Source organism: Cydia splendana, chromosome 18, assembly GCF_910591565.1.
Source record: "Cydia splendana chromosome 18, ilCydSple1.2, whole genome shotgun sequence".
NCBI classification, from domain to species: domain Eukaryota; kingdom Metazoa; phylum Arthropoda; class Insecta; order Lepidoptera; family Tortricidae; genus Cydia; species Cydia splendana.
In genome coordinates this window covers 9170628-9198233 of record NC_085977.1, presented here as the reverse complement: position 1 = coordinate 9198233, position 27606 = coordinate 9170628, and the positions used below count along the sequence as shown (strand labels likewise).

Genomic DNA, 27606 nt, shown 5'->3' with positions numbered 1-27606 from the left:
AACTGGACGTTAAGACCTATCCAGCTGGATTCTAATTTATTTTTTGTTTTCAGGACATTTCATGGCCCCACTAGTCGCACATATGTTCTGCAACCACATGGGCTTCCCCAACTTCGGCGAGATCGGCCAGTTCCCCCCTCTACAACGAATCACGATCATCTTCAACTTCCTCTTAGGCTTCGTCTTATGGTGCTACCTCCTCACGCCTATCACCAGCCCCGATATCTACGACAATAGATTGTACTCTGAAACGTGAATAGGTTGTAATTCGTTAGTTGTCATCGTTCATTCTCAATTTCTGTATTAGTAGGATAAGTCTACGTATTTTGCAGAGAGGTGGGTAATTTTCGAAACAAGTGAAATATTTCAGTGTTATATATATGTGCGCGTGCTTTTGATTTTTTGAATAATTTGACCGCATATAAAGAACTTATCAGGAAAACATTTACAAAACAATTATAAACCTAATCAATACGATATAGGTTTACAAGTGGCTGGGTATTGTAAGTGCTTATATTTATTTTTGACTTAAAACAGTTGCGTTCTACGTAACTATTGTTATTAATTTTATAATGGGAAAAAAGTTCCCAAATGTGTTTTCCTTGTCATATTTTATTTTGTATTGTTTATTTGTTTTACTTTTGACAGTATTTTGTAACAACTTGTCCGTTTGTATAGTATTAGTTATAGACAATTATTACTATCACACGTGACTAATTACCTATTGCACTAAAACAATCTAGATATATAAATTCACAATATTGCTCATTAGATGATTATAAAGATTGCTCTAAATTCCATGTTATACTTAGTTTTAAGATGGTATTCGCCTCCAAAATATCTACAAAAGAAGTACCTACCGCAAAACTTGCTCATCATTCATTACCATCACAAACATTTCCTGGCTTGAAATTAGGTTGCGGGTCTGGACATCGCATGATGGTAGCATGACGGAGGAAACGTGTCAAAAATCGATGATGTAATTTATGGACAGCCCCTAAACCGTAAAATTATTCGTACTAAGTTATTTCAACTTATATCAACGATGTTGTGGGTATTCATTTACACAGTACCTAGTGTACGCTACCACCTCTTAACCAGTATTGTATCCGCATCACATCACTGGATCGATGATTCAACGCAATAGTGACCTAGGTATGATCTATTGATCACAGCCACAAAGGCTTATTTATTTTAGAAGATGTGTAAAATCTAAGAAAATCGTGACACCGAGTTTGACAGCCGAACTAAATAGCGTTTTACACGAACCCATATTTTTCTAAGTAGCTAGTACTACCGCATAACACACACACACACACACACACACACACACACACACACACACACACACACACACACACACACACACACACACACACACACACACACACCACACACAGGACAGGTCAGGGTCGTACAGGGGCATCTACATCAGCTGTTAAATTCGAGGTACGCGCATTTTCTTAGACTGTATACCTCTTCTACCACCAATAACTGTTTGCTAAACTTAAACTATCTATATGAAAGGGGGTTTGCCAAATTATTAGTTTTAAGAAAGGTTTTAAATGGGGTTGGCTATAGGGTTGCCAGATCGAAAGGCGCTATTATCGGGAAACAATATCAATTTTTCGGGATTTTGGGACTTAAGTCGGGAAAAAAAAATTAGAGATGCCACGATTGCCACGATGCCATGATTCGGCAACTATTCGGTATTCGGCCTTTTCGGACACTTTGCCCAATATTCGGTATTCGGCCGAATGTTGCCTACTATTCGGCCGAATACCGAATTCTGTTGCATCTACCTAAAAAGAAAAATTACAAAAAAAATTACCAAAAACTAGGTAAGTATATTTAAAATGTATTCTTGGAAAGTAGTTAAATACGAAGGCACGTTCTTGAGCATTTATCGATTACAAAATATTCTATTTTTATCATGGGTCTGATTTGATTGACTCTAATATACATTCATTAATTCTGTTCAACATAAAAATATATCTTAGCAAACGTAGTGCTTTATTTGATGGCGAACAGTTTGCATAATAATTGTGACTCAAAATGAACTTGAAATTATTGTTTTATAACGTGAAGCTGGTTTTCGGGACAGTTTACACTTTGTCGGGAATCGGGAACACCTGCTAAAAATCGGGAGAATCCCGCCAAATCCCGACCATCTGGCAACCCTAGTTGGCTACGATTTTTATAGATGGCGCCAGCATAGGTTTTCCCTGTTTCTAGTTTTGTTCTATGTGATTTGGTTTACCCTTAAGTCCGTAGCGGCAACATACTTGCCATCATACTTAAAACAAAAACGCATCTCTACTATAAGAATTACGGTTCGAAATCCAATACCTATAAAGAAATGTCAAATGGTTAAAGGGCTAAAATCCAAGCCTTGAGGTTTCAAAAAAAACAAGATATTGATATGCTATTTGGTACGATTGACAGGTAAAACCCTATGCTGGCGCCATGTGTCAAAATACTACGACCGGCCAACCCCATTTAAAGTAGGGGACCGAGTTAAGAGTCTTTGAAATGAACAACTCATTAGTGGTAACTAATAAAAAAAAGACTTCTGTAGCTCATCTCAGTCTCCCACCGCACTTAGGTATATGTTTTGTTGTGCCATAGACTAGCCCACAACTTTGCAGGGTCACTTGAAATGTTTGTGTTTAGGTTATTGTTCCAGTACATTTAACTTGTTCTAGTCTAACTCGCAATTCTAATATGTAAAGGTATCTCCACACCTGTGTACTTTCCTGTTCTACTTGCGTTTTTTGCCATATAGCTAGTTTGTTAGTGCACGACACCTTGCACTTTGTGACTATGCGCTGAAACTTGGCACAGTTGATTCTTAGCTGGTCATGAGCAGATACAGACCGGGAGACCTCGAGAGCCACGTCTCATTTAGTGGGGGGGGGGGAGTTCGACGCCGCCGCGCTTCACTTGGAGCAACATTTCTCTAAAACTGTACCTATTAGGGCATGTGATATATCATTTTCGGATTAATTAAGAATGAGGAATTTTTTTTTTGAACCAAAACAATGCACTTTCTAACAAAAAAATAACATAAAGTAGAAAAGACAAAAAAACGTATCTTGGATTTTTTCATAATTACCAATTTTTTTTTAAAGTGTAGTAGGAATCTGAAAACAAAAAATATATTTGTAAAGCTACACTTATTACGTTTAAGAAAATATATAGTTTATTATACAAAACTGTTGTTACATGGGAGATAAAAAATAATATTAAGCGTGAGCCAGAGTGATCTCAATACAAAATATTATTAATGTGGGAAAGTTACTTATAATTTGTTCTACAATCGTTTATTTTTTTAGTTTTTCTTAAATAACTCGTAAACGGTAGCCCACAGCAAAAAAATATCTTTTACGTAAATAATCTGTTTCAGATTTCTTGCTATTGGCCATCCTTTACGAGTTATTTACGAATGACTAAAAAAGGGGACCTTAGTATTTATTTTCTCCCTTCAATATTTTTTTTAATATTGATCTTAGCGAAAAACAGTAGTACTTATTTTATAAGAAATCTGAAACAGATTATTTACGTAAAAGATATTTTTTTGCTGTGGGCTACCGTTTACGAGTTATTTATGAAAAACAAGAAAAATAAACGATTGTAGAACAAATTATAAGTAACTTTCCCACATTCATAATATTTTGTATTGAGATCACTCTGACCCACGCTTAATATTATTTTTTATCTCCCATTTATCAACAGTTTTGTATATTAAACTATATATTTTCTTAAACGTAATAAGTGTAGCTTTACGACTGTATTTTTTGTTTTCAGATTCCTGCTACACTTTAAAAAAAATTGGTAATTATGAAAAAATCTAAAATACGTTTTTTAGTCTTTTCTACTTTATGCTTTTTTTTTGTTAGAAAGTGCATTGTTTTTGTTCTAAAACTAGATTCCTCGTCCTTAATTTATCCTAAAATGATATATTACATGCCCTAGTAGGTATAGTTTTGGAGAAATGTTGCTCCAAGTGAAGCGCGGCAGCGTCGAACTTTCCCCCTCCCACCCCCCCCCCCCCCCCCCCCCACTAAATGAGAGGTGGCTCTCGACGGCTCCCGCTCTGTATCTGCTCAAGACCAGCTACGAATCAACTGTGCCAAGTTTCAGCGCATAGTCTCAAAGTGCAAGGTCCCCATCATACAACGGTGTGCAGTAACAAACCAGCTTAAGCGCATGCCCTAAAACTTCGTGCGATGCTAATATTGAAAGTTAAGATGCTTTATTAAAATACGAAACCGCAATGGTGTGAACTTACCTTAAAGAAACGGAACTTTGTTGTACATTCGATAGTGAACTTTATGCCACTAGTATAGGGTTTTATTTTGTATGTCATCCAATACATATAGAAGTAATATGCCAGGCGCGTTACCGAAATATGCCAATGCCACAATTCTTCGTAAGTCTTAGCTAAACATTTTTATCAATTTGGACTCTTCCGACCACAGAAAGTAACTTTATTGCTTCCGAATTTGTATTAATTTAAAATGCACTTTAACAAGTTATATCCTCATAGACTAGACAAGAGACCAAAACATACCTTTTAGCTGTATTTTTCTTGGCAGGGTATTTAAATATTTTAATTTTCTTTTACCATTAAGACTGATTGTTCTGTTATAACCAAAGAGTTATTAATAGTAGCTAGAAGAGATGTGAAGTGTAAGAAAAATTCGTGCTTTGAATTCTTAGAGCATTTAGTAACTGGAGATGTCATCGCTGTCATTTTCTTTACGAAACAGTCTGCCGATTTTTCGGGGAAGGGGATGTCAAATGTATTGCTATTTCTACATGATTTGTACGTAACGTACAAATAGCCATGGCAGTCCATACAAAAGTTTGCACAATTGTGCAAGTTTTTCGGCAGAGGGGTAAGCTCTTAAAGGCGACTCCAGTTATTAAAAGTCCGAATTAGATACGGCCCCTTACAATGTGCGGTAATCTTGTTATCAAAAATTGAAGTTATTAACTTATCATAAAACATATGCGGCTATACAGCGTCATCTAGCTCGTCAGTCAACCTCGAGGACATGATCTTTTCTCAAACATACACTTTTTTATTATAAATAATTCTATGTTATTATCTTACACCGTGGCTAAAGCTAATGAAGAAGAGTGTTAATGCAGTGAGTTAATTAATGTAATTTAACTAGTCATTTTTAAAACTTAGATATTAACAATTCTAATATATCATTGACGTTTCTGAATGTAAATATAGTTAGCTAACACTTCTAGAAATCACACAATTCAGATTAATAAATGAGACTCATACCATTTTCACCACACCAGCTTGTAAAGGCTCTCTTTATACTTCTAAAACACAGACAATTCATTTTATCCATGAGAGTACCAAACTATTGTACCTAATGCAAATTTTGAATTGTTTCCTTATGTGGGCTGGTAAAATTATTGCTATGTACTGGAAGATTTGTGAACTCTCTGACTTTTAAGTGATGATTTTGAATGATCAATATTTAATAACGTTCATTTGAATTTAATTTATAATGTTTTACAGTTATTATTTTACCTATTCGCGTTGGTGTGGTGAAATTTTTTGTCTTTCATTCGGGAGCAAAGTTTGTTTAACCGTCGCAACGCTCAAGATTCGCTACGCTCGTGGTTCAATTTTGGAATCTTTCGCTTTTTCGGGTATAAATATTAGCACGACGGGTTAAACAACAACTTTGTCCCATTGTAAAACAACTATTGTCAGATTACTATAGAGCAGGGTTCTCATGAAACCGATTGTATCGATCCCAAACTCAAAAAGGTTAAGTTGTTTTATTACTAAGTTTAAGTATGCTACAATATGATCAAATTTAATGTTATATTTATAAACACGTTACTACACTGTACATTTTGAAAATAAATAAGTCTTTCTTTTTTAGCCCCGAGTATTATTTCGTAACATCGGTTGATGATGGTTGTACCATCGCCCACACTGTTAACTGACAGTTCGTCAACCTTATTACAAAAGGAATAAGGTCCGCCGATGGACAGTTAAGAGCTGCTGTTGCTGTTTGTACCTACGCTGGAAGAAACTCAGGCAACAGGGAGGTTAAATTGAAACACGTGTATAAACAATTAATTTATTTGATTTTATACACGGGTCATTCCACCGTTTCGGGTGTTACACTTGAACTCTTAAAATAAGGTTTTATTCGATATTGTAACAGGAACTAGGAGGTTATAACTATTGATTCATCTACTACTTTGATAATATTTTCTTTTCCTGTACACACATAATTAAAGTATAAGAGCAATAACGAGAGAATCACTAAAAAGTAGCTGTTTCGGGCGTTACGGGAATTGGCCTATACCTTCTAACCATCAGTACCAAAATGCATAATTTAGCGAATTTTGTCAAGTAACCTCCAGTTTTATTTATGTCAAGTAATAATAGTTAGTATAGTCTACTGAAACACTGAAGTAACAGTTAGTATCACTTTTCAATTAATTTTAATAAAATAAATAACCTGTTTCGGGTGTTACTCATGGTTCGTTTCGGGTGTTACGAGTACGAAATTAAGACAGATTTATACGAAATTATGGCTCATTTTATTGAAATTATTGTCTTTTTAATAAATTCGATTAAAAACATAAGTAATAAATGCTGAATTATTATAAAATACATTAATCTTAACAATAAAAACTGTTTCTCGAAGATATCATAATTATTTTTCTTTCGATGCGAATATTACCGAAAATATTCACTTAATCAAAAAATAGTTGATGGTGACACCTATTCATTTTGAAAGATCTATCCAACGACACCCCACATCACAGGATTAGAGTCGCAAAAAAATTAAAAATATTTTGTATACAGGAGCAAACCTAAAAAATTTTTTTTTGTAGTTTTTGTGTTACTACTTTGTCGCCATGACTGATTTATGTATCCATGCCAAATTGTAGCTTTCTAGCACTAACCATCACGGAGAAAAGCCGGGGACTGACAGGCGGACGTACAACACGTTTCGGGTGTTACACAACTTCAAACTTTAAACATACGACTAAAGCAGACGCTAAAACAACAACTATTACACATTTGCATAGGTTCACATCATAGCCTTTCTTTGGCAAAACATGTTTGGCTATAGTTAATTACGGGAAAAGTTACACATACTTTTATCTCTTTCCCGTTTCGGGTGTTACTTTGAGACCACAGTCTAGAATACTCTTGTAAAAACCGATTAATCCATGCTTTTTAATATTTTTAAAGACAAATTATAAAATTACGATATTTTACCTGAAATAACTGCGGGAAATTTGTAACAGTTTACAGTTACTTTCTTTTTAATTAGTCTTGCCAATATCGCTGTATAAAATTAGTTTTACGCCTATCATTTAAACGTTGCGATCAAGTACATGAAAAACATGTAAAAATTGATTTTTTTTCGGTTTTTTTTTCTGACATGAAGGTTTGGTATGTTTTCTATGGAAATAGGTTAGTGTTGACTTCTTAAACTATTTTTCATTTTTGAACCCTTGGTAGCGTTTATTATGGAATGACCCACACATAATAACCGAGTTTACACTTGTATTAAAATAAGCCTTAAAGCCGCGGACTGGACGCTCGCGACCGGCGGCGCGGCAAGCGGCAAATCAAGGCCGTTCATATGTATTAAATTAAATAGCTTTGAATGGCCGCTGGTCGTGAGCGTCCAGTCCGCGGCCTAACACTGTACGTGTATATGCGGCTGGACCTTAGAGCTACCATGGAAATACAAATAAATTATTAGAATGTCAGACACAATAATTAAAGAGCTAAAACTGCCGGTATTGGCACCTGCGATTCAATGGGTCTGCCGCGAAATTCTATTGGCAAATAAAAGGAAACTGTCAATTTGATGTCGAATTCATTACAATAACGTCCCATCGTCGAAAACGCCTTCTACAACTGGCTTTGGCCGACTGTCAATTCCGTATAGGGACCGTGCGCGTTGGAGGGTCTGCCATCTTGTGGCCTGAATCGGAAACATATGTAAGCAAGCAAGTGCTACCATTTAACGTTCTCGTCGGTACGTTTCCTTGTGCATAGTAGGTTCTGCCATCTTGTGGGCTACATCCGAAGCATAAAAAACACATTTACGCCTCGCGCCAAAAATCTGACGGCTCATATATTGCCCCCTATAGTTCATGCACGGGGCCTATAAAACAATGTAGGTACCATAGACGAGAGCGCCATCTACGTTTAGTTTTTACCGGCATTTCCGATTGACGGGACTATTTTGAATTTCACGGTAGCCCTCCTGTTGAGTGTTGCATAAACTTTATTCAGGATAATCCACTATTATCCTGGTTCTGATTCCTACATACATGTAGAAATTGGGATGCATTCATCTTTAATGTTGACTTCCAAAAAGTTTATTTTTAATTTAACCTTTTGAACGCCAAGCGGCGCATCCATTTGCCGTGCCACTGACGCCACGGGGGTAAAATTTAGTTTTCACTTCACCTATTCGGAAAAGAGCTTTTTCTTCCCCGCTAGGAGGGATCAAAGTGGCACTTTTCCTCCCTGCTAGGGGGGATCAAAGTGGCACTTTTCTGTTCTAGGACAATGTCTTTGTTATTTTTTGCATTCTTTTTTTAGCTTGAATAATATTTTGATACATAATAATTTGTGTCAACACTAAGATTTTTTTATTTTCCTCATCTTCTTGATCGGGACACTCTTGACAGAGCGGTCGTGGTCATCATTGGAAGTCTCCCTTTGTGACACGTACGTTTGACGGCTCGCCTCCACTCCTCCCTGACGGCTGCGCGTTTAGCGCATTCGTGCAAGGGGCCGTCCATTGCTGCCTTTATTTGGTCCGTCCACCTCATGGGCGACCTTCCTCGCGCTCGGGTACCTTCTACTCTGCCCTGCACCACCAGTCGCTCTATGGATACATCTCCACGTCGAGAAACGTCCAAAGAAGGTGAGGATGCTAGCTTGAACGATGGAGGATAGACGCTGCTTGATGCCGAGCTCTTGGAGTATGGAGACGTTGGTGCGGTGTTCGGTCCACGATACCCCAAGCATTCTTCGCCAGCACCACATTTCCAGGGCATCCACCCTCTTCCTCTCACTCTCCCGCAGGGTCCACGTCTCAGCGGCGTAGAGAAATATGGGGAATACAAGTACTCCAACGAGCCGGATTTTTGTGGCTTTTGTGATGTTACGATTCCGCCATATTTTTCGTAACTTGTCCATAGCGCTTCTAGTTATTGCCATACGACGTTTGATCTCGTCTACACATCCTCCGTTGTTGGAAATCAGAGCTCCTAGATAAACATACGATTTTACAACATCACAATTCGCTCCTAGATAAACATACGATTTTACAACATCACAATTTTCCTCATAGTTGATGTGAAAAGCAGTATGTGTCACACGGTATCAAAATTATTTCGTCTTGGGCGTTAACACTTGAATCCATCATTACGCTCAGGATTCTACTTTAGAATCCCTCACTACGTTCGGGATTCTATTGTAGAATCCATCGCTTCATTCAGGATTCAATGTACGCCCTTGACGGAAATATATTATTTTGATCCCTTGTAACACAAACTACTATTTGTGAATAAATAATGCCAACCTAGTGGGGTGTTTTTCAGTAGATTTTCATCAAAAAACGATCGACGTCAATTGCCGTCTTTGGTGTCGTTGTCACGATTTTGCGTTGACGTCAATTGCCGTCTGTGGCGTTCAAAAGGTTAATTCTTGTTTTGTGTAAGTTATAGCAACACTCAACACTAGTTACTGCCCCCCTAATAACCAATTGATTTAAAACGTTCCCTAACAAATTTATACATGATTCTATAGTAAAATAGTCATATAACAACAAATTTGAAAACAATCATTACATTTCATTTTAATCATATTATTTTGTCATACTACTCTCCCAACTTTAACATATTTACAATATTTGAAACATAAATATTCAAAAATTATATACTTATATATTTTTCTCTTTTAAATTTTGATTTTGTATGATTGAGCTTACAAATGAAATCAGTCTTTACATGCCACCTAGATGACACCAAGTATCTGGCATCAGTTAAAACTATTCAAGCTTGCTTTCACATAGGCCCCATTTACACATTGATTAGAGTTAAGTGCGAGACATTTACTACTTGCGTTAAGTAGCAAATGTATGAACTTGCACATAACACTAATCAATGTGTAAATCGGGCCTTAGGTACATATGTATACCAAAAAACGAGTAAATAATATAGACTGTTCATTTTGATACCTTTGCACAACGCTGCGATCCTCCAAAATAAAAGTTTTCCTTTAAGTAAATAGCCCTTGGCTATGGGCGTGCCAATAGATGGCGTTAGAAAGTGCTTGTATGGGCCTAAGGGCCACCCTACAATAGCGGCTTTTGAGCGGCGTCTGGCGCGGCGTGGGGTGGCTTGGCCCTAAGACTGCTGTAGGCACGTCATTTATTTAAGTTACTTATTTCGAACGAACGCAGCTTTGAATTGATATATTTCATCTGTATTATTTAATCGTGTATCATACTTGAAAGCTTGAAATTATAGTACGATCAGATCACTCATACACTAGCAAATTCAATTCTGTAAGCAAACAGCCTTTAAGCAGGTGACCTGCTTTGATATCCTAACATTCATTACATATTTCTTATTTTACAGCGTAGTACGATTAGGGTTTGCACGACGGATCCGAAATGTATGGGGAGATCGCGGATCCGGATCCAGATCCGGATAATTTCATACATTTCGGATCCGGATTGCAACCCCTAAGTACGATCAAGTATAATGCCAATTATATATACATATTATTAAAAGCCAATAAAGCCATTTTGATTGTATATTAAAAAAAAGCTGGACCACCAATAATTTAAGCGAAAAGGAAGTACGCTCGATAATTTCAACTTGTAGGAATTTGTAACACAATTACTAAAACCCATTAAAAATTAAAGGTTCTTGGATTTGGTTTAAAAAGGAATGATTACCGAGTTACTAGCAGACGACCTCACAGGAAAGCGAAACCTAGCTATTATTTACGCACTTAATATTATTTACTAATTAATCAATCAATCAGAACTAAAGATGATGACAAAAATGTCACATGATACGTCACCCAAATCCACAAAAACTTAACTTATTCCTTGATATAAGATCATATCTTGGTGTGTATTAAATATATTAAGAACGGGTCACTCACGTATTTTAAGTCGAAAAACGCTCGTCATGTTTCACTCCGTACCGATCCGTCCGCGCCGGTCCGTCACCGTCAACGCAAGCTCCTGATGACACTCCTCGGTACGGAGTGAAACATGTCGAGCGTTTTTCGACTTAAAATACGTGAGTGACCCGTTTTTAAAATATGTAATATGTACGTGTCTCACGGAAGTTTTGTTATTAAAATATCTTGGTGTGTTCTAAGAGAAATACCCTTTCCACGCGAATCCTACCTACAAATTGCGGAAATTTTCCAAAAAGATGGTAAAGTTCTGAGAAATTTCAGTAGAGCGATGTGAGATCACATGAAACCTTCAATTTGGAAATCGAGAATTTCGATTTCTATAAATATGTGAAGTGTCCGAATTTTGTCTGTGGAAAATTCACAATTTTAGAAACTGTCTGACGGTATATCAGTCGTCCTACCTAAATACGGAGCTGAAAGGAACGGCTTATACGGGTATATTCGCGAGCACAAGCAACAAACAATCTGTATCTGTTTTACTCGGGGTTATGCGCTCTTGTGGGCAACCTCGGCAGCACTCCGCCATTCCATACCGTGCGGTTACATATTAAAATCCAAGTAACGGTGCGCTTTAGCTCGCACCACCACTGTCGCAAGTGTTTTTATGAGGCCTGAAGCGCAATACGTAGAAGTGAGATGCTGATATCTCTACCGTGTCTAACGTATAGCTGCTTCCCTGTCGTAAGCTACTGAATTGAGTAAGGTGTGTAAAGTGTTTAAGTTGGTAGCAGAAAGTCCCTAAGCCTGGCCAGTGCTCCGCAGAACGCTCACGGCATCGGTCGGTTGGGCGACGGCGGCAGCAGCTGCGGCGCCGGCGTGGCGTCCAGGTCGCACGCGGACAGCAGACGCACCAGCTCGTCGGCCGTCGGCCCGCCGTCCGGGATCGGGGAGTCGTCGCCTTCCGCTGAAAGATTTAAGTTTTATAATGGAACTAGCCTCTACTTGCGACTTCGTCTCCCTACAAATCGTTGACTCGGTCTTTGCGGCGCGGCGGAAAACTCGATCGTATGCTTAACTACGAGTTCCACTAATTTGGCGCTTTATATACAGACATATTTTTGAGATGATTTGTGCACCCATATTTTTACAGTTAACAGTACCTAAAAGGTATATCAACTTTATGTGTTACGTGCATTAGGTATTTTAACTTTAGGTATTTCGTTCAATAGGTAAATCAACTTTAGGGATATCGTACATTAGGTATATCGACTTTCGGTATTACGTGGATTAGGTATATCGACTTTAGGTATTCCGTCCTTTAGGTATATCGACTTTAGGTATTTCGTTCGTTAGGTATAACAGTTTTAGGTATTTTATCCATTAGGTAAATCAACTTTAGGTATATCGTTCATTAGGTATATCAGCTTTAGGTGGATCGTCCATTAGGTATGTCAGCTTTAGGTGTTTCATGTATTAGGTAAATCGGTTTTAGGTATTTCAAGCATTAGGTGTATCAAGTTTAGGTAGATCGACCATAGGCATTATGAGCTTAGGTTAAAAAAATTATAGGTGAAACGTGCATTAGGTAATTCGTTCATTAGGTGTTATGAGCTTAGGTTAATAAACCATTAGGTGTTTAAAAAAATAGGTGAATCGAGCATAGGTGATTCGACATTAGGTAAATCAACTTTCGGTATTCTGATATGTAACCTTCCTACTAGTCAAATCAGCTTCTTTTTTTTAGAACTATCAAAACGATTTGCCAATATGGAATTTATATGAAAACGAGTATTAGTGACGTCAACTCACCTACTTTTTATATTCCTATCCGATTTATTTAATAGAAATTGAGTTTAAAAATAACAGGTATCTATGTTTTCTAATAATTATCTGGTACTTTATTTTGTGCACGGTGTAAATAATTAATTTTAAGTAGAGGAGAGTACACAATTGTCGCAGCGAGTGTGTTTAACTGCTCCCCACCATGCCCTGTTGCTACTCCTCAACTGACTTTCTACATCCATTTCTCCCCTTTATGGGATGAGTTTCGCGATAAAAAGTATACTATTTCTATGTTACAAAATGTCAATGTGCCAAAAACAAACCAAATTTCGTCGTTTAGCAGCAAATTTACAAGTTGCTTCTCTACCAGTGGCAAAGGATGGTAATTTGGTATTCTACCTGTCCAATTCCTTTGTCCAATGTGCATTACGTTTCACTCTCTCATTAAGCAAAATGTGAGACGCATATACACATTGGACCAAGATAATGGACAGATGGAATACCATCCAAGCTTTAATAATTTAGTTGGAGGATGAACTATCATCAGAAGAGGAAAATAATCGTAGTGCGGAAAATCATTTATTCTAATCTCGTGCTGGTACAGAAGGTGAAAGAAGGTTAGTAGAAATGGCTTCACCGCTATCAAATAAAACATTCACGAAACTATCGACACCGTCAAGACGGCCGTCATGCAAATGGCGGCACCGTTTTTTGAAGTTACGGTGTCAATCACCGCTCTCTAGGAAACCGCGCCATTTGGTTTACATAGGCAACGTTCTAGTGACGTCATCTACCGCTTTATTACGGCCGCTATATGAGCCAGAAAACAAAAACCAGAGCTTAAGTGAAGTAATCTCACCGCTACTACTGCCGACGGAGGTGGCCGGCTTGGCCGCCTTGTCGATGGCGGCGGTGAGGTCCCACATCTGCGCGGCGCCGGAGCGGTGCCCGCACAGCAGCAGGCGCCGCGGCCGCAGCGCGCCCTCGCACTCCGCCACGGCGAAGCACGACACCGCCGACCCGTCCACGGACCGGATGGTGCATACCCTGAGGGTAAAATTGAAGTTGAGTCGGACACTTTGTATGAAGGTAACGGAACGGACGGTACGAAAAAGTTTGGGACACTCTCGGAGTACAACTCGTGATTCTATAGAGAAGTAACATAAAAGTTTAAATTAACATAAAAGTTTGACGACCGGTCCGGCCTAGTGGGTAGTGACCTAGTGACCCTGCCTGTGAAGCCGATGGTCCTGGGTTCGAATCCCGGAATGCCCTCAGCATTTATTTGTGTGATGAACACAATTACTTGTTCCTGAGTCATGGCTGTTTCCTATGCATATAAACTATATAAGTATGTACTTATCTATACAGGGTGGAACGTTTCTATATGTAAGTATGTATATCGTTGCCTAGCACCCATAGTACAAGCTTTGCTTAGTTTGGGGCTAGGTCGATCTGTGTAAGATGTCCCCTAATATATTTATTTATTTAATTACGGTTTCTTGTTAGGACATACCTTCTTCCATTCGACGCTAAGCGCACGTATAGCGTGTCCGTATCCGGTACAACTTTCTGAATGAAAATCTGTTCCTCGTCCTGCTCGCCGTATGGTCCTAAAAAAATTAATCTTTCATAAGACTTTCTATTCTCACGAAATATAAATCTAAGTGTACCTATAAGGAAACATATTTGTAATGCATCATTGGTAAATTTAGTGTACGAACCAAGTTTCGGTTTTGGTTTCGGCACAAAATTCGATTTCGGTCGGTCACTCTAATTTACCCCGAGTCCTACAAGTTATCTACGCTAAGTCTGCACGCCAAGTGCTACGTGAAATATGGCAGAGCCATAATACAGTCAGCATTACTATTCGCTTACCACCTTTGTATACAAACTTCTATGCAGGAGGGGGGGTTTACATTTCTCTGCAGCTGACTGTACATTGTAAGTAAGCAATACAATTAAACAAGTACAAAGGCACCCCCCATTGGCACTGACAAGCCAGTGCAGACTCTGCACTGCAGTCTTAATCGTATTTCAAATCTAGGGTTAGGTTAAACGCTCTAAATAAACATTATGATATCAATAACATGTAAAATATTACCGATATCATTACACAGTTGAACTGTGGGACCTTCTAGAGCCAGCACAATGAAGCTTGCTTCTGGCGTAATTCCACTTTGCTTAGGCTCTCGACGCGGCGCTCCCCATATCACATGGTTGAAGAAACTAACTACAGCTTCCATAATCGAATTGAAGCTTATTGTAACATGCTTAAGGTTGAAAGTACCGCAGTCGTTGTGTGGCTGGGCGGTGGGGGCCTCTAGTGCGAGCACTTTGAAGGCGGCCTTGGGCGTGGTGCCGGGTTGGGTGGAGATCATTCCTCGGAAGCGAGTCACTCGCCAGGAGCGGACGTGGTTGTATTCGCTGCATACCGATATTAGGTAGTTTTCTGATAGAGAAACCTGAAAGAGATATCGTCGGGTTGGCGTTGGTACACAGGCGCGTTTTCCGGGCGGGGAGTGAGCGCGGCGTGAGCGTTTTATGTAAAAGCGGCGCGCCCCACTCACGCGTCGCCCGCAAAACACGCCTGTGTGACGGATCCTTTACATCGTAGCAAAAGTCACTACTATTAGCAAATGCTATTTGAAACATAAGTACCGTTAAGATACAGTAGATGTCGCAATGGTTCACTAAGGTGTATAAAACAGTAAAAGAGAAAGGACTATGGTGGCTGGAAATATTCGACACCATTGGATATGGTTCGGTAGCTATACTCTGTATTTTTAGGTATTTAAATAAAAGTAAACAAAATCTACCCTCAACTGGCTCCTTAAGCCAGTTGAGGGTAGATGAAAACATGACATGATCAAATAATGTAATAGGTTAGTCAGGTCGTTCACTGACTGATCCAGGCGGTTTTGTATTTGGTCGGTTAACCAATAAATGTTATAACTACCTGAAAATGTACAAATTGTTCGTTTACTTTTATTTAAATACCTAAAGATACAGACTATAGTGAAATAGGTAGCAGTGACCAAGAGCAGAGAAATACAATAAAAATCTTTTTTAGGGTTCCGTACCTAATGGGTAAAAACGGGACCCTATTATTAAGACTCCGCTGTCCGTACGTCCGTCTGTCTGTCTGTCCCCAGGCTGTAACTCGAGAACCGTGATTGAAATTTTCACAGATCAGATGTCTGTTGCCGCTGCAACAACAAATACTAAAAACAAAATAAAATAAATATTTAAGTGGGGCTCCCATACAACAAACGTGACTTTTTTGTCGTTTTTTTGCGTAATGGTACGGAACCCGTCGTGCGCGAGTCCGACTCGCACTTGGCCGGTTTTTTTAATTCTTCCTTTACTTCACTGCTAACGAACAGTGACCAAACTAAAAAATAACGTTTACTTTGGTGACTGTTTTCATCCGGTTGACAGCTTACCTTTGTGATAGTGCTCTGGTGGACGGTGAAGGTCTGGAAGAGTTGTGGACCGTGGCCCACGGTTTCCGGATGCTGGACTATGACCCGCACTGAGCCGTACCGAGTACCATATGCTATCTCTATCCAGTTGCCGCACAGATCTAAACAAATAATTCAGGTTTATTTGGTTGATAAACAACAATCCAAAAACATGAATAAAAAGAGCCACCTAGGAAGCTGGAAGCATAGCGGTTTTCAATGGATGCCTAATTAATGTTCTAATCTTATGGGTAAATTAAAATACTACCGTGGAAGGAAAAGGTGTCACTCCATAGGTAAGCGACGTCGAATTACCTGCCGATTTAGAGCCAACGGCTAGCGAAGTCGTTCAATGTTCTTATCGCTCTTTAGAGAGCTTTCTGTCTCGTTTTAGTCGATTCGGAAACGATAAATGAACTGGCACCCTAGAGCCTGAATATTGTTTTTTTTTACTTAGAAAGAGCAACAAGAAATAAAGATAAATGATTCAGCGCTATTATAAACAGCCAAAGCGGCTTTTTTCCTAAATTTGTAACTTACTGGTCTTAGGGGTGAGATACACTGATATGGCTGTGATGGGTTCTTGATTGGGGTCCTTGTACAACTGGGTGACAAGTAGATCATTGTCCTTCATTCGCAACGGAAATTTTTGCATATCTGTGGACAATATGATCCTATAGAAACAAATTGTGAGAATAAAAAACCGATCCACGAATAAATAATGTGTAGAAGTTATACACGAAGACATTGTCGACACATTTCTTTTGCTAGTTTTTCAATTTAGTATGACCAATTTCGCAGGTATATGATTTATGCATGTGCAATAGTAGTTAGTCGGCCTCATGCACAGTTAAAGACGTAGTTACCAGGGGCATTCTATGATATGCTAGCGACCCGCCCCGGCTTCGCACGGGTTAACAAATTATACACCTCAAGAATCACTATATTGATAGGTGAAAACCGCATGAAAATCGGTTCAGTAGTTTTTCGGTTTCTTGCGAACAAACATACAAACACACAAATATACAGACGCCGCGGGGGACTTTGTTGTATAAGGTGTAGTGATTTAATGCACGCATATCATACACTAATCGTTAGCTTTTGACAGATTTTGAAGGTAGAACAATAGAGTAGGGTTAGAACAGGAGGTTTATTTTGCTTTTTGACTTAAACATGATTATCAAGATAGCTACAAAAATAAACGAGATGTAAACATTTTGAATTTCAATTAAATACGTGTTGTGTTATAAGACGGTTTGTGTTACCTATATAGTTGATGCCGCCCGTGTTGGTCCCCAGCAGCAGGAACGAGCCGGCGGTGTCGTGTGTGCTGAGATGCGCCACGTCCTGCGTCTGCCAGTGCTGCGTGCTGGTGTGCCACACGCCCGCCTTGCTCCGGGCGCCCGGTGTGAACCTACAGCTCACCTATATAGTTGATGGCGCCCGTGTTGGTCCCCAGCAGCAGGAACGAGCCGGCGGTGTCGTGTGTGCTGAGATGCGCCACGTCCTGCGTCTGCCAGTGCTGCGTGCTGGTGTGCCACACGCCCGCCTTGCTCCGGGCGCCCGCTCCGCTCAGCGCCACCAGTTGTGGACCGACGAAGAGTAGGTGCTCCACGCGAACACCCAAGTTGAATGTGCCTGCAATGGGAAAAGTAGTAAAATAATGTATGTAGTGTGAAATGCGCGTAGTAACATGAAAAGGCTAGATTATCACAAGCAGGATACACGATGTCTTTAGTGTGAGAGTTGATTTGCTTCCTAGCATATAATATGTACAAATAACAAGTTAAGTTCGCCTTTGTACAAATGCTGTGTGTTTTTTCATGTTTTATGTTTCTTTTTGTACAATAAAGTGTTTTACTACTACTACTAATTTATTTTATACTACTAATTTATTTATTTTATACATAGCCGTCTCCACCATTGTCTGAATACAGAGTGAAAAAAATCTCACCAATTAATGTCCTCAGGACAGGCTCGCTATACGTAGAGAACGCCCACAACCGCACATGCGGTCCAGTCGCTATAATGCCCAACATGACATCAGTGCCCGTAGTGTTCATCCCGCTCGTTAACCCTCTTCTACTTAACCATCTAGTCATTCAATTGCTTTTTTAAAAATCGTATAAATAAAACGCCAAATTAATCTCACCAACTAATGTCCTTCGGACAGGCTCGGTATGCGTAGAGAACGCCCATAACCGAACAAGCGGCCCGCTCGCTATGTCCATCATGACATCGGTTGCCGTAGTGTTCGTGCCGCTGGCCGTCCCTCTATCCATCTTCTCATTCAACTTTTCTCTCTACCATTGTCTAAATATTGTGTCAAATAAGTCTTACCAACTAATGTCCTCCGGACAGGTTCGCTATGCGTAGAGAACGCCCACAACCGAACAAGCGGTCCGCTCGCTATGCCCAACATGACATCGGTTCCCGTAGTGTTCGTACCGCTGGCCGTCGCCCCGCCGCCCGTCTTGGCGTTCAACGCTATCCTCTCTATCACGGAGTCTTGGACGGGCGATTGGAATACGACGTACCATCCGCATGAATCTGTCAATCTGATGAAAAAAGTATTACAAAGACCATTAACCAAGATCATTGCTATTGTTTTAATAAAAACAAATGCAATGTCCCACAGACCTAAATAACACAGAGAAATAAACTCCTATACTTAAAATCACCATAAAATTCGCGTTTATACGATACATACATTAGAAATTAGATAATTCAGTGGAGTGTTCCAAATATCCTACGATTTAATAAAATTTGTCGATACGAAATCCAAATCTGCGATATATTATGCAGGACAAAATAGGACAAACAAATAGAAAAAGTGATTTTTATTAGGGCCTTTTAAGACATACCTGTATCCAGTAACGAAGTGTGTGTATGCAACCGCAATCCAATTGTGGTGTGCCTTTATAATTTGAACTTTCATGCTGTCTGCCCACGCGTTTACTGGAAAAAGAACGTAATTGTGACGACAATAGAGTTGGAAGTAGAGTAAGTGTATAATTTGTTGAATAATTTTACGGTTTAGACTCACTTGTTTTTAGTCACTCGCGCGACATGTTTCGGAGAGCCTAAATCTCCTTTCTCAAGCACTGACAGTGCGAGCAGCGTTCACGACTGCCGTGTATCGCGTACTCAATTCAATGTTATTCAATGTTAGTATTATGTCTCACAACAGTTTAAATTCGATTATTGTATAATTTGTATTGGGACTTACGTTCCGGCGGGCGTATCCCTTTATAACAGTCTGCATTGCCTAAAGAAGCGGCTCTGGAATGACCACGGCCACATCGACTGAAAACAATATCAACATTTTATTTTTATGTATGTATGTATGTATGTCACTTTATTGCACATAAACAGGTTTACATAAAACATTACAACCATTGTAAAGTTATATTAACAAAGCAATTGCTTAAACTAGACGCAAAAAAAATGACTCTGTGTTGTTTTTGTAAACATCCTACGAGTATCTATTCAGACCTAACAATAAGAAGCAGGCATTGCTATTGCTATGCCACATCATAATAAGTCCCCAAATAGATGTTTGCTTTAGGTATAGTCAACTGTAAAAATATGGGTGCACAAATCATCTCAAAAATATGTCCCATAGCTCTTATGTCAGCGAATTAAGAACTACGAGTATGATGGGACATATTTTTGAATAAGTTGGCTACACCCATATTTTTGCAGTTGATTGTACAAGTCTACATTATTTTAGATATTACATACCTACTAAATAATTATGCTGTTATTTATAATCGATTACGATTATTATCAATAGGTATTTTCTTTTATTGGGATTAATTTGTCCTTGTTTGACTTTTCGACATTTGTTTTTTTAGGAACGACGCATGTTATTAATTAGAGTCGTTTTAATGAAGAAGTGTCTATAATGTATCTGTAGGGAGACAGCATAATCATGCGTCTCGCTCGTGCCAATACATGTACAGAAAAGTACGAGCGATAACTACCTAAATCACAACATTTGGATGTCCTTTTCATGTCAGTGTATGTTCAAATTGGCCTGAAGATTGATCCAATATTACTTAAGACTCTAGAGTGTATACAACGGTAAGGTCTATTTGGATAGTTGCGGATCACTTCTGAATGTCGGGTTATTCCAAAATCATCCACAATGGTCATAATTCCACCACATCAGAATTCATTTTCGGAATATACCAACCATGATTCAGAATGACCCGTAGGTATACACTTTATTTACCAACAACTAACACTATTTATTTTAGTATTTGACCGACAATGACGTCAACTGACACGCGCGGCTGCAAGCCAATATCAACCTTAATGCGTTCCGATACGGTTCATGATGACACGCAGCACACGATAGTGTGACCATAGACGTGGATATGGCTATATTTTTTCGGTTACCAACATTTCGGTATTACCAGGGGTGCGAAATTCCTGACTTCGGCCAAACTCGACTCCGCTCGGCTCAGCATTGCTCCGAACAATTATTAGGGTTGAGACAACTTGACGTCCCTTTGCGTGCACGACCACAGATAAGATAATGGCTTGAATTTTGACAACCCTAAACAGCCGAAAGGGATAGTGCCATATATTAGAAAGGGACAGCATGATTCGACTCTTAACCGCTGTCAAACTTCGGTTTTGTAGGAAGTTTCCTTTCTGTACGGCAGTACTATTATTTATTCTGTGGTATTACTGACCTCAATTGGTCCTGCGAAGGTATCCTGCCCACAGTCCTAAGGTCCAGGGAAGAGTTCCTTGAGTGTGTCCTATTACAAGGTGCATCCGCGTTTGACGCGGTGGAGTTTTTTCTAGAACATCCATTGCTATTTCTACTGTTGCTGTTGCCTGGTAATGGAGTGCTTACTGCAAAAAAAATGTATATTATATTGTACTTGCATTAATTCTTACATGGTTATGGTTAAGTTGTTCTTTTTACAAATAACCCCAAATAATTGTATGTTCAAAATGTTATTGTTACGTTTTGGTTAATAATTTCAAGACATCTCACTTTTTTAGAATGCAAACTAATTTTAACTTTAAAATGGAGTGCTAAGGATGAAATTATATCGTAACTTGTATGGTCATAATCACATAATAATATATATAGCGTCAAAAAGAGTTATTTATTTTATATATTTATTTATTTGTAATGTGTTATAGATATGAGCGCCGATAGGCATTTAGCCGGCGGCGGCGCGCCGGTCAAAATCGGTCGGCGGCGGCGGCGAATCGGCGGCGTGGCCTTGAAACACCTTTGATTAATGAAAAAATAATTAAAACCAAAATTTTACCGAATTTACACGTTTTTACTGTAAGAAAGTTATAAAATAAGTGCATTTTTGAATTGCAAGCAATATTTATTGAATAAAGGTACGAAAAACGTTTTATAGGCGGTCTTAATCTTGGCGAGGCCCTGGCCGGAAGATCTTTGCGAGGCCCTTATCTATTGTGCTAAGGGGTCATCCATTAATTACGTCACACGAATTTCTAGGTTTTTTTACCCCTCCCCCCTCCTTGTCACACTTGGTCACATTTGGCAAGCCCCTCCCCCCTGGTGTGACGTCACATTTCTTCAACGAAATCGGCAAATATTTATTTAATATTTTATCAAAATATTTTTGACAAAAGAAATATTAGTAATTTTATAACCCAAACTGATTAAGAAATAAAATTAAACGAATAAAAACGATTCTCGTTTCAAAAACTTGTTATTTAAATGTATATTAGCGTATAAAATAATTTAAATAAATTTTCGATTACTGATGAAGTTAAAGTGACGTCACAAAGTTTGTGACTCCTCCTCCCCCTTGTCACACATGTCACATTTTCTTGACCCCCTCCCTCCCCCTAAACGTGTGATGTAATAAATGGATGACCCCTAAGTAAAAAGTAGCGGATTGACTGTATCAGGAAACATCTGGTCGACTGTCCAAAGAGCCGAAGTGAGGAAAATCAAGCTCCGTTATTAACCAATATCGACCCAACAAACCGGTTTATGTCAAAAAGTGAAGCCCAAGGCCGAGCTCCACCTAACACTAGAGATGGGTCGCGGGTATTTACCCAATTTACCCACCCAGGTAAATACCCGGTAAATACCCATCTACCCGGTATTTACCCGTATCTACCCAAATGGACGGGTAGATTCAATTTTTGTTGCACATGTCGATTTGTGTTAAAGTGGAGATATAAACCGAGTTAATGGTTGTAATTATTGTGTGTCATTTAAAATGAAATGGTTTAGCAGCTAAACCTTAAACCTGCAGTTGTAACTAAGGAATTTTTAGTGCAATTTTGATAAATATAAAAAAAAGGCCGTCATAAGAGTATTTTTTTTAGATTTGAGTAAATTATCGTACTTATACGTTGATAATACACATTCCATCTTCGGTCGGCGGGGGGTGTGGTTGGGGGGAGGGGGGTAAAAGTGAACTTTTTCATATTTCTTGGATTCTGTCATTAATATCGAAAAGTGTTGTATGTACAAACTAAAGTAGACATAATTTTATACAAAAAAGGTTATATACATTTTTCTCCTAAAACTAACTGTATTTGACTTATGAGCTTCCCAAGTTGTGATACTGCACAATTTTTTTTATTATCATTTATAAGTAGTCTTTATTTTCATCTTTCTAATGTATATTAAAAGCGTTTTAAAACATTTCCGGAAGCCGGGGAATGATTTTACACGATTTTCATAATTGTACTGATATGTTAAAATCGAACTTCACCTCATAGCCACCTTTCCGTAATTAGTTTGAACATACATTTTATGTAACATTATAAAAAAATACTTAAATTAATCTTATTTATACTCACATACCATTAAACACATCAAATTTAGAAGAAAAACGAAAATACCCGCGTATTTACCCGCGGGTAGGTAAATATCGGGTATTTACCGGGTAAATACCCGCTCTCGGGTATTTACCCGGGTAGTTACCCATCTCTACCTAACACCGAAGACCAGATTCGGACGCCTTCCTATCCGAGGCCAGAGGCTGAGCTGCAGGTAAGCATACAGCTTAGAATCGAACGCCAAGTGTGAGCTTGGCTGACGGCCGAATGCGCGGAGTGCGATTACGGCGCGCTTCTGTGCGAGGACGAAGGCCAAGCTGCAAGAGGGCAGAGCTTGGAATTGGTCCAGTGTAAGCAAGACCGAAGGCCGATAAAGACCGTGGCCACAGTGTTAAAGACCTCTGGGGCTCTCCTGTAGCTGCATTCGTGGGAGGCCAAAGGCCGTGCTGCAGTGGAGCTAAGATTGGAGAAGAACCAAGCATTTTAAAGGCGAGGCCAAAAGTTACGCTCCAAACAGGGCCGAAAACTTGGAGGTTCAGATAGCGGCTTACTTCTATGCGAGCGATGCGAGGCCAAAGATTGGTCTGCGAGAGAGCAAAGCTTGAAATTTGAACAATGGCCAAGCTTAAAATGAGACCTGATTCCGTTTCCGATGCCTTCCGTGCAAAGCCAACGGCCGGACCTTTGGGCGTGAAAACGCTTAATATCTGAAATTAACCCCCTTTTACACCTTTTTAAGACATTTAAACCATGCTTGCAATAATTGAATTCGCGGTGAATGACGGATGAGCTAGCCAGCTGGCAAAATTAGTCATTTCGTTGCTCTAACACTAGTAGCGCGGTTACCAAACAGAAAAGTTTGAATTTACCATCGATATTTTAGAATTATATGGTCCTAAAATACCTTTTGAATGTCTATAAGCTATTCAGACTGGCGCCGTTAAAGATCTAAACTAGATAAAATATATATTATATGATTCTGAAAGTAGTAGTATCTAACAAGGTCACGCCGATGCCACGCCGATAGCGCAGCGTCGGCGGCGGCGGCGCGCCGGCGCGGCGCTCATATCTAATGTGTTATAGTCTACTGAATAAAAAAACTGCTAGATTTACTAAATAGGTTTTGTAAGAATATATGGGGGATAGTCTTACAAAACTCTATAAAAATCAAAGACATTAAAATGTACCTTTTAGTATTCTCAGTGGATAGATCTTACTGTAAATACTTTAGGTCATCAAGAGTAAAAAATAGAGTAGTAAATATAAACAAAATTACAATATGCATAGTTATCATTTCAATAACTCAGTTATCTTTTGATAAGGATTAATTAATTCTTGCTGATAAATTATCAAATAATATCGAATGCTTGCTTAATGATATCTCTAGTCTAGTCTACGCATTGCTTTCACACCTACTTATAAATAAGCATAACATTTCAATATCGAAAAACTGACCACAAACACGAAACACAAATCACTTTTGAGCAGCGGACTCTATATCATCATTATTAGCATATAAACATTTCATTGCAGGACACAGGTCTCCATTCATTGTAACAAGATGGTTTGGGCTATAGCCAGGTCCACACAGAGCGCTCCGCCGCGGCCGAGGCATGTCTACACTATGCTAGCTCTGTGTGGACCCGGCTTATGAATTATGATCCCCCTTAACTATAAGATAGTTCAATGCCGCTTGGGGACTAGACAAATATTTTTAAATTTCTTTACAGAACTTGTGTACATTTCTTCTCTACTTTACTTAAGATTTGCTGATACAAAGTTAGTCAAAAGATATTTAATTTACATGTTATAGAAACCCAAATAAACAACTATATTATTATTATACCTTGTTTACATAAATATATTCAAGGCTAAATATATTTTGGCAATCTAAAGCACTCATAATTGTCATTAGTCATTAGAGATAACACAAAAACGCCATTATGGCTTAGATAAAAAAAACAAGGTTTTTGATTATATCATACTATAGATAAATGTGTGATAATGATAAAACTTTTACCACATATTTAATGAAAATAGTCAAGCAGTACTTAGAGCAGGGGTTCCAAAACTTTTTAAAAATTTTGGCCACCCAAAAACTGCAAGTAACATATGGCAGAAACCCACAAAAAGTTTATAAGTTCCAGGTCCTAGCATGACTACTCTGCACACCTGCACGGCCTAAAGGCAAAAGGTATGCAGGCTAAACTTAGAAAATACTACAATCCCAGTAACAAAGTAATAGAAGAAGGAATGAATGATGGGGATCAAGTCATAAAAGGCCCATTATAAATTTCTACATGATGTTATAACGGTATCTAATTCTCATGTGAGATTAACCCATGTATTATACCAGTTTGGAAATCCATGTAAAAATCCTGTAAATAATATTATTTTTTACCATACATCCTAAGTCAACTGAAAAGTTTTATGCTATTTTTGAGCATATACATTTTTCGTGAACGGGTGCTGTTTGTGGAGACTGGTCTGTTTAAGCTAACACAAGCTATTATACTTAGTAACTTTATTTTTATTAATTAATTACAGTGAGACGCCTCATTTTGCTCTCATATGTTTCTTTTCTCTTAATGAATGTATTAATCTCTAAGGATAACTTGATAAACTATATAATCTTATAGTTCTGACACCTAGAGACATTTACACCTCTAAATATTATAGATTTTTTTTTGCGTTTTGTATGTGTATTTTGTATGTAATTCGACATTAAGAGACCATATACATCTCTTAGTAATTGTAATACATTAGATTGAATTGTTAGTTTTATTTTATAAAATTGTTGATGTTATTATTTTTGCTTGTATGTAAATTCAATGTTGACGTGTAAAAGTGCCCTTGTGGCCTATTTGCTGAATAAATGTTGATGTTTGATGTTATACATTAATATGAATAAAATATTTACTCACAAGGTGGTGGTAGGTATCCATAGAAGAGCACATCTCCACATGAAGAATGATTCATCTCATCACATAAAGCCAGTCTTCTGCTAAGAGGAGTGATGCCAAAGTAGTCGCATTCATGTCTGAGTGCTCTAATGTTGACATTATTCAGGTCTATATCTCTGGTTCGGAGGAAATTTAAGATGAGCCCAAACAAGTTTGGATCTCGGTCTATGAATATAGCACCAGTGTCATCTCTGACTGTAGGTATGCGCCCACTGAGTAGGGCTGTGAAAAATGTGTCCGACACCCATGTCAGTGTGTGCCAGGATGTAGCAAATCTGAAATAGGATGAAAATTATGTTATTTATCTTATATATAGCTTTAAATGAGATTTTGGTTGCTGTGTGCCTTCTTTATTAAATTATTTTAATATTATAAATAAAATAAATATCAGGGGACATCTTACACAGATCAACCTAGCCCCAAACTAAGCAAAATTTATATAGATAAATACATACTTATATATATAGAAAATACCCATGACTCAGGAACAGATATATGTGTTCATCACACAAATAAATGCCCTTACCGGGATTCGAATCCAGGACCATTGGCTTCACAGGCAGGGTCACTACCTACTAGGCCAGACCGGTCGTCAATATAAATATTAGACAATATATCTCCTTAACTCATAAAAAGTAGATAAGTAAATAACATGCTATTAAGTTTTGGAGCACTAAAAGTTTGCATATCACATGGTGTACCTATGGTGTTTAAGAGGGATTACTAGGTACAACATTGAATAGCTTTATTCTATAATGGACTTCAATACCAAAGGATTAGAGACACTAAGGCACCCTAAATGTGCCTAAATGTATTATAAAGTTTTAATCAACTATATAAATTAATAAAACATTTGACATCACAATCTTTCTACCGGCCGGCTCTGAAAGGCACGATAAGAGGGTAACTAATTAACTGTTTCTAATGTATTTGCGAGAGCCACGTTAATAGATACAGTACAGACATTTTTATCGTTTCACGTTGAAACAGCCTTAGTTAAACGAGATGTAGATAATATCCACAACATTATCCAATACAGATTATTCATGATACCTACTCGAATCTAGATTAAATAGTTACATTCCAATCTGTGCAAATAAACAAAATTAGAACTTACTTAGTCCCGCCGACGTTCAAGTTGACTATTTCCTGATAATTTGTCATTTAAATCGATTAAATAATATTTTAGCACACTGTCTTGTATTATATACGTGGAAACTTAAATATTCCAACTTTCTAAATGAACTGAATCATAATTTTCATGTCTCCCGTCAACAAACAAACCCCAATCAAAGTAATATAGGTAAATGAAACTGTCAACGTCATGTCAAATAAGTTTTGATTAGGGTTCCGTATTAAACATAAACAAGGTTCAAGATGCAGTTACATAGTATTGTAAGGTACCTACATA

General features: G+C 38.4%; 2 protein-coding genes across 2 annotated transcripts in view; one reads left to right on the top strand and one right to left on the bottom strand.

Annotated features, from left to right (window-relative positions):
- LOC134799545 (CAAX prenyl protease 2) overlaps positions 1 to 27606 on the top strand; it is a 271391-nt gene that overhangs the window by 3143 nt on the left and 240642 nt on the right. The window contains exon 6 of the mRNA XM_063771979.1: positions 54 to 1647. Coding sequence (XP_063628049.1) covers positions 54 to 256 — 203 coding nt within the window. The 3' untranslated portion in view covers positions 257 to 1647. The remainder of the gene's footprint in view (positions 1 to 53; positions 1648 to 27606) is intronic.
- Positions 10883 to 27510, bottom strand: LOC134799529 (BTB/POZ domain-containing protein KCTD3). The gene is made up of 13 exons (XM_063771957.1): positions 27313 to 27510; positions 26157 to 26470; positions 21135 to 21300; positions 19661 to 19737; positions 19296 to 19389; positions 18772 to 18989; positions 17857 to 18069; positions 16972 to 17088; positions 16414 to 16553; positions 15258 to 15432; positions 14484 to 14580; positions 13827 to 14014; positions 10883 to 12149 (listed from the first exon to the last, which is right to left on the bottom strand). Exons 1-13 carry the CDS (start codon positions 27357 to 27359, stop codon positions 12013 to 12015), a joined length of 1983 nt encoding a protein of 660 aa, XP_063628027.1. The 5' UTR covers positions 27360 to 27510; the 3' UTR covers positions 10883 to 12012.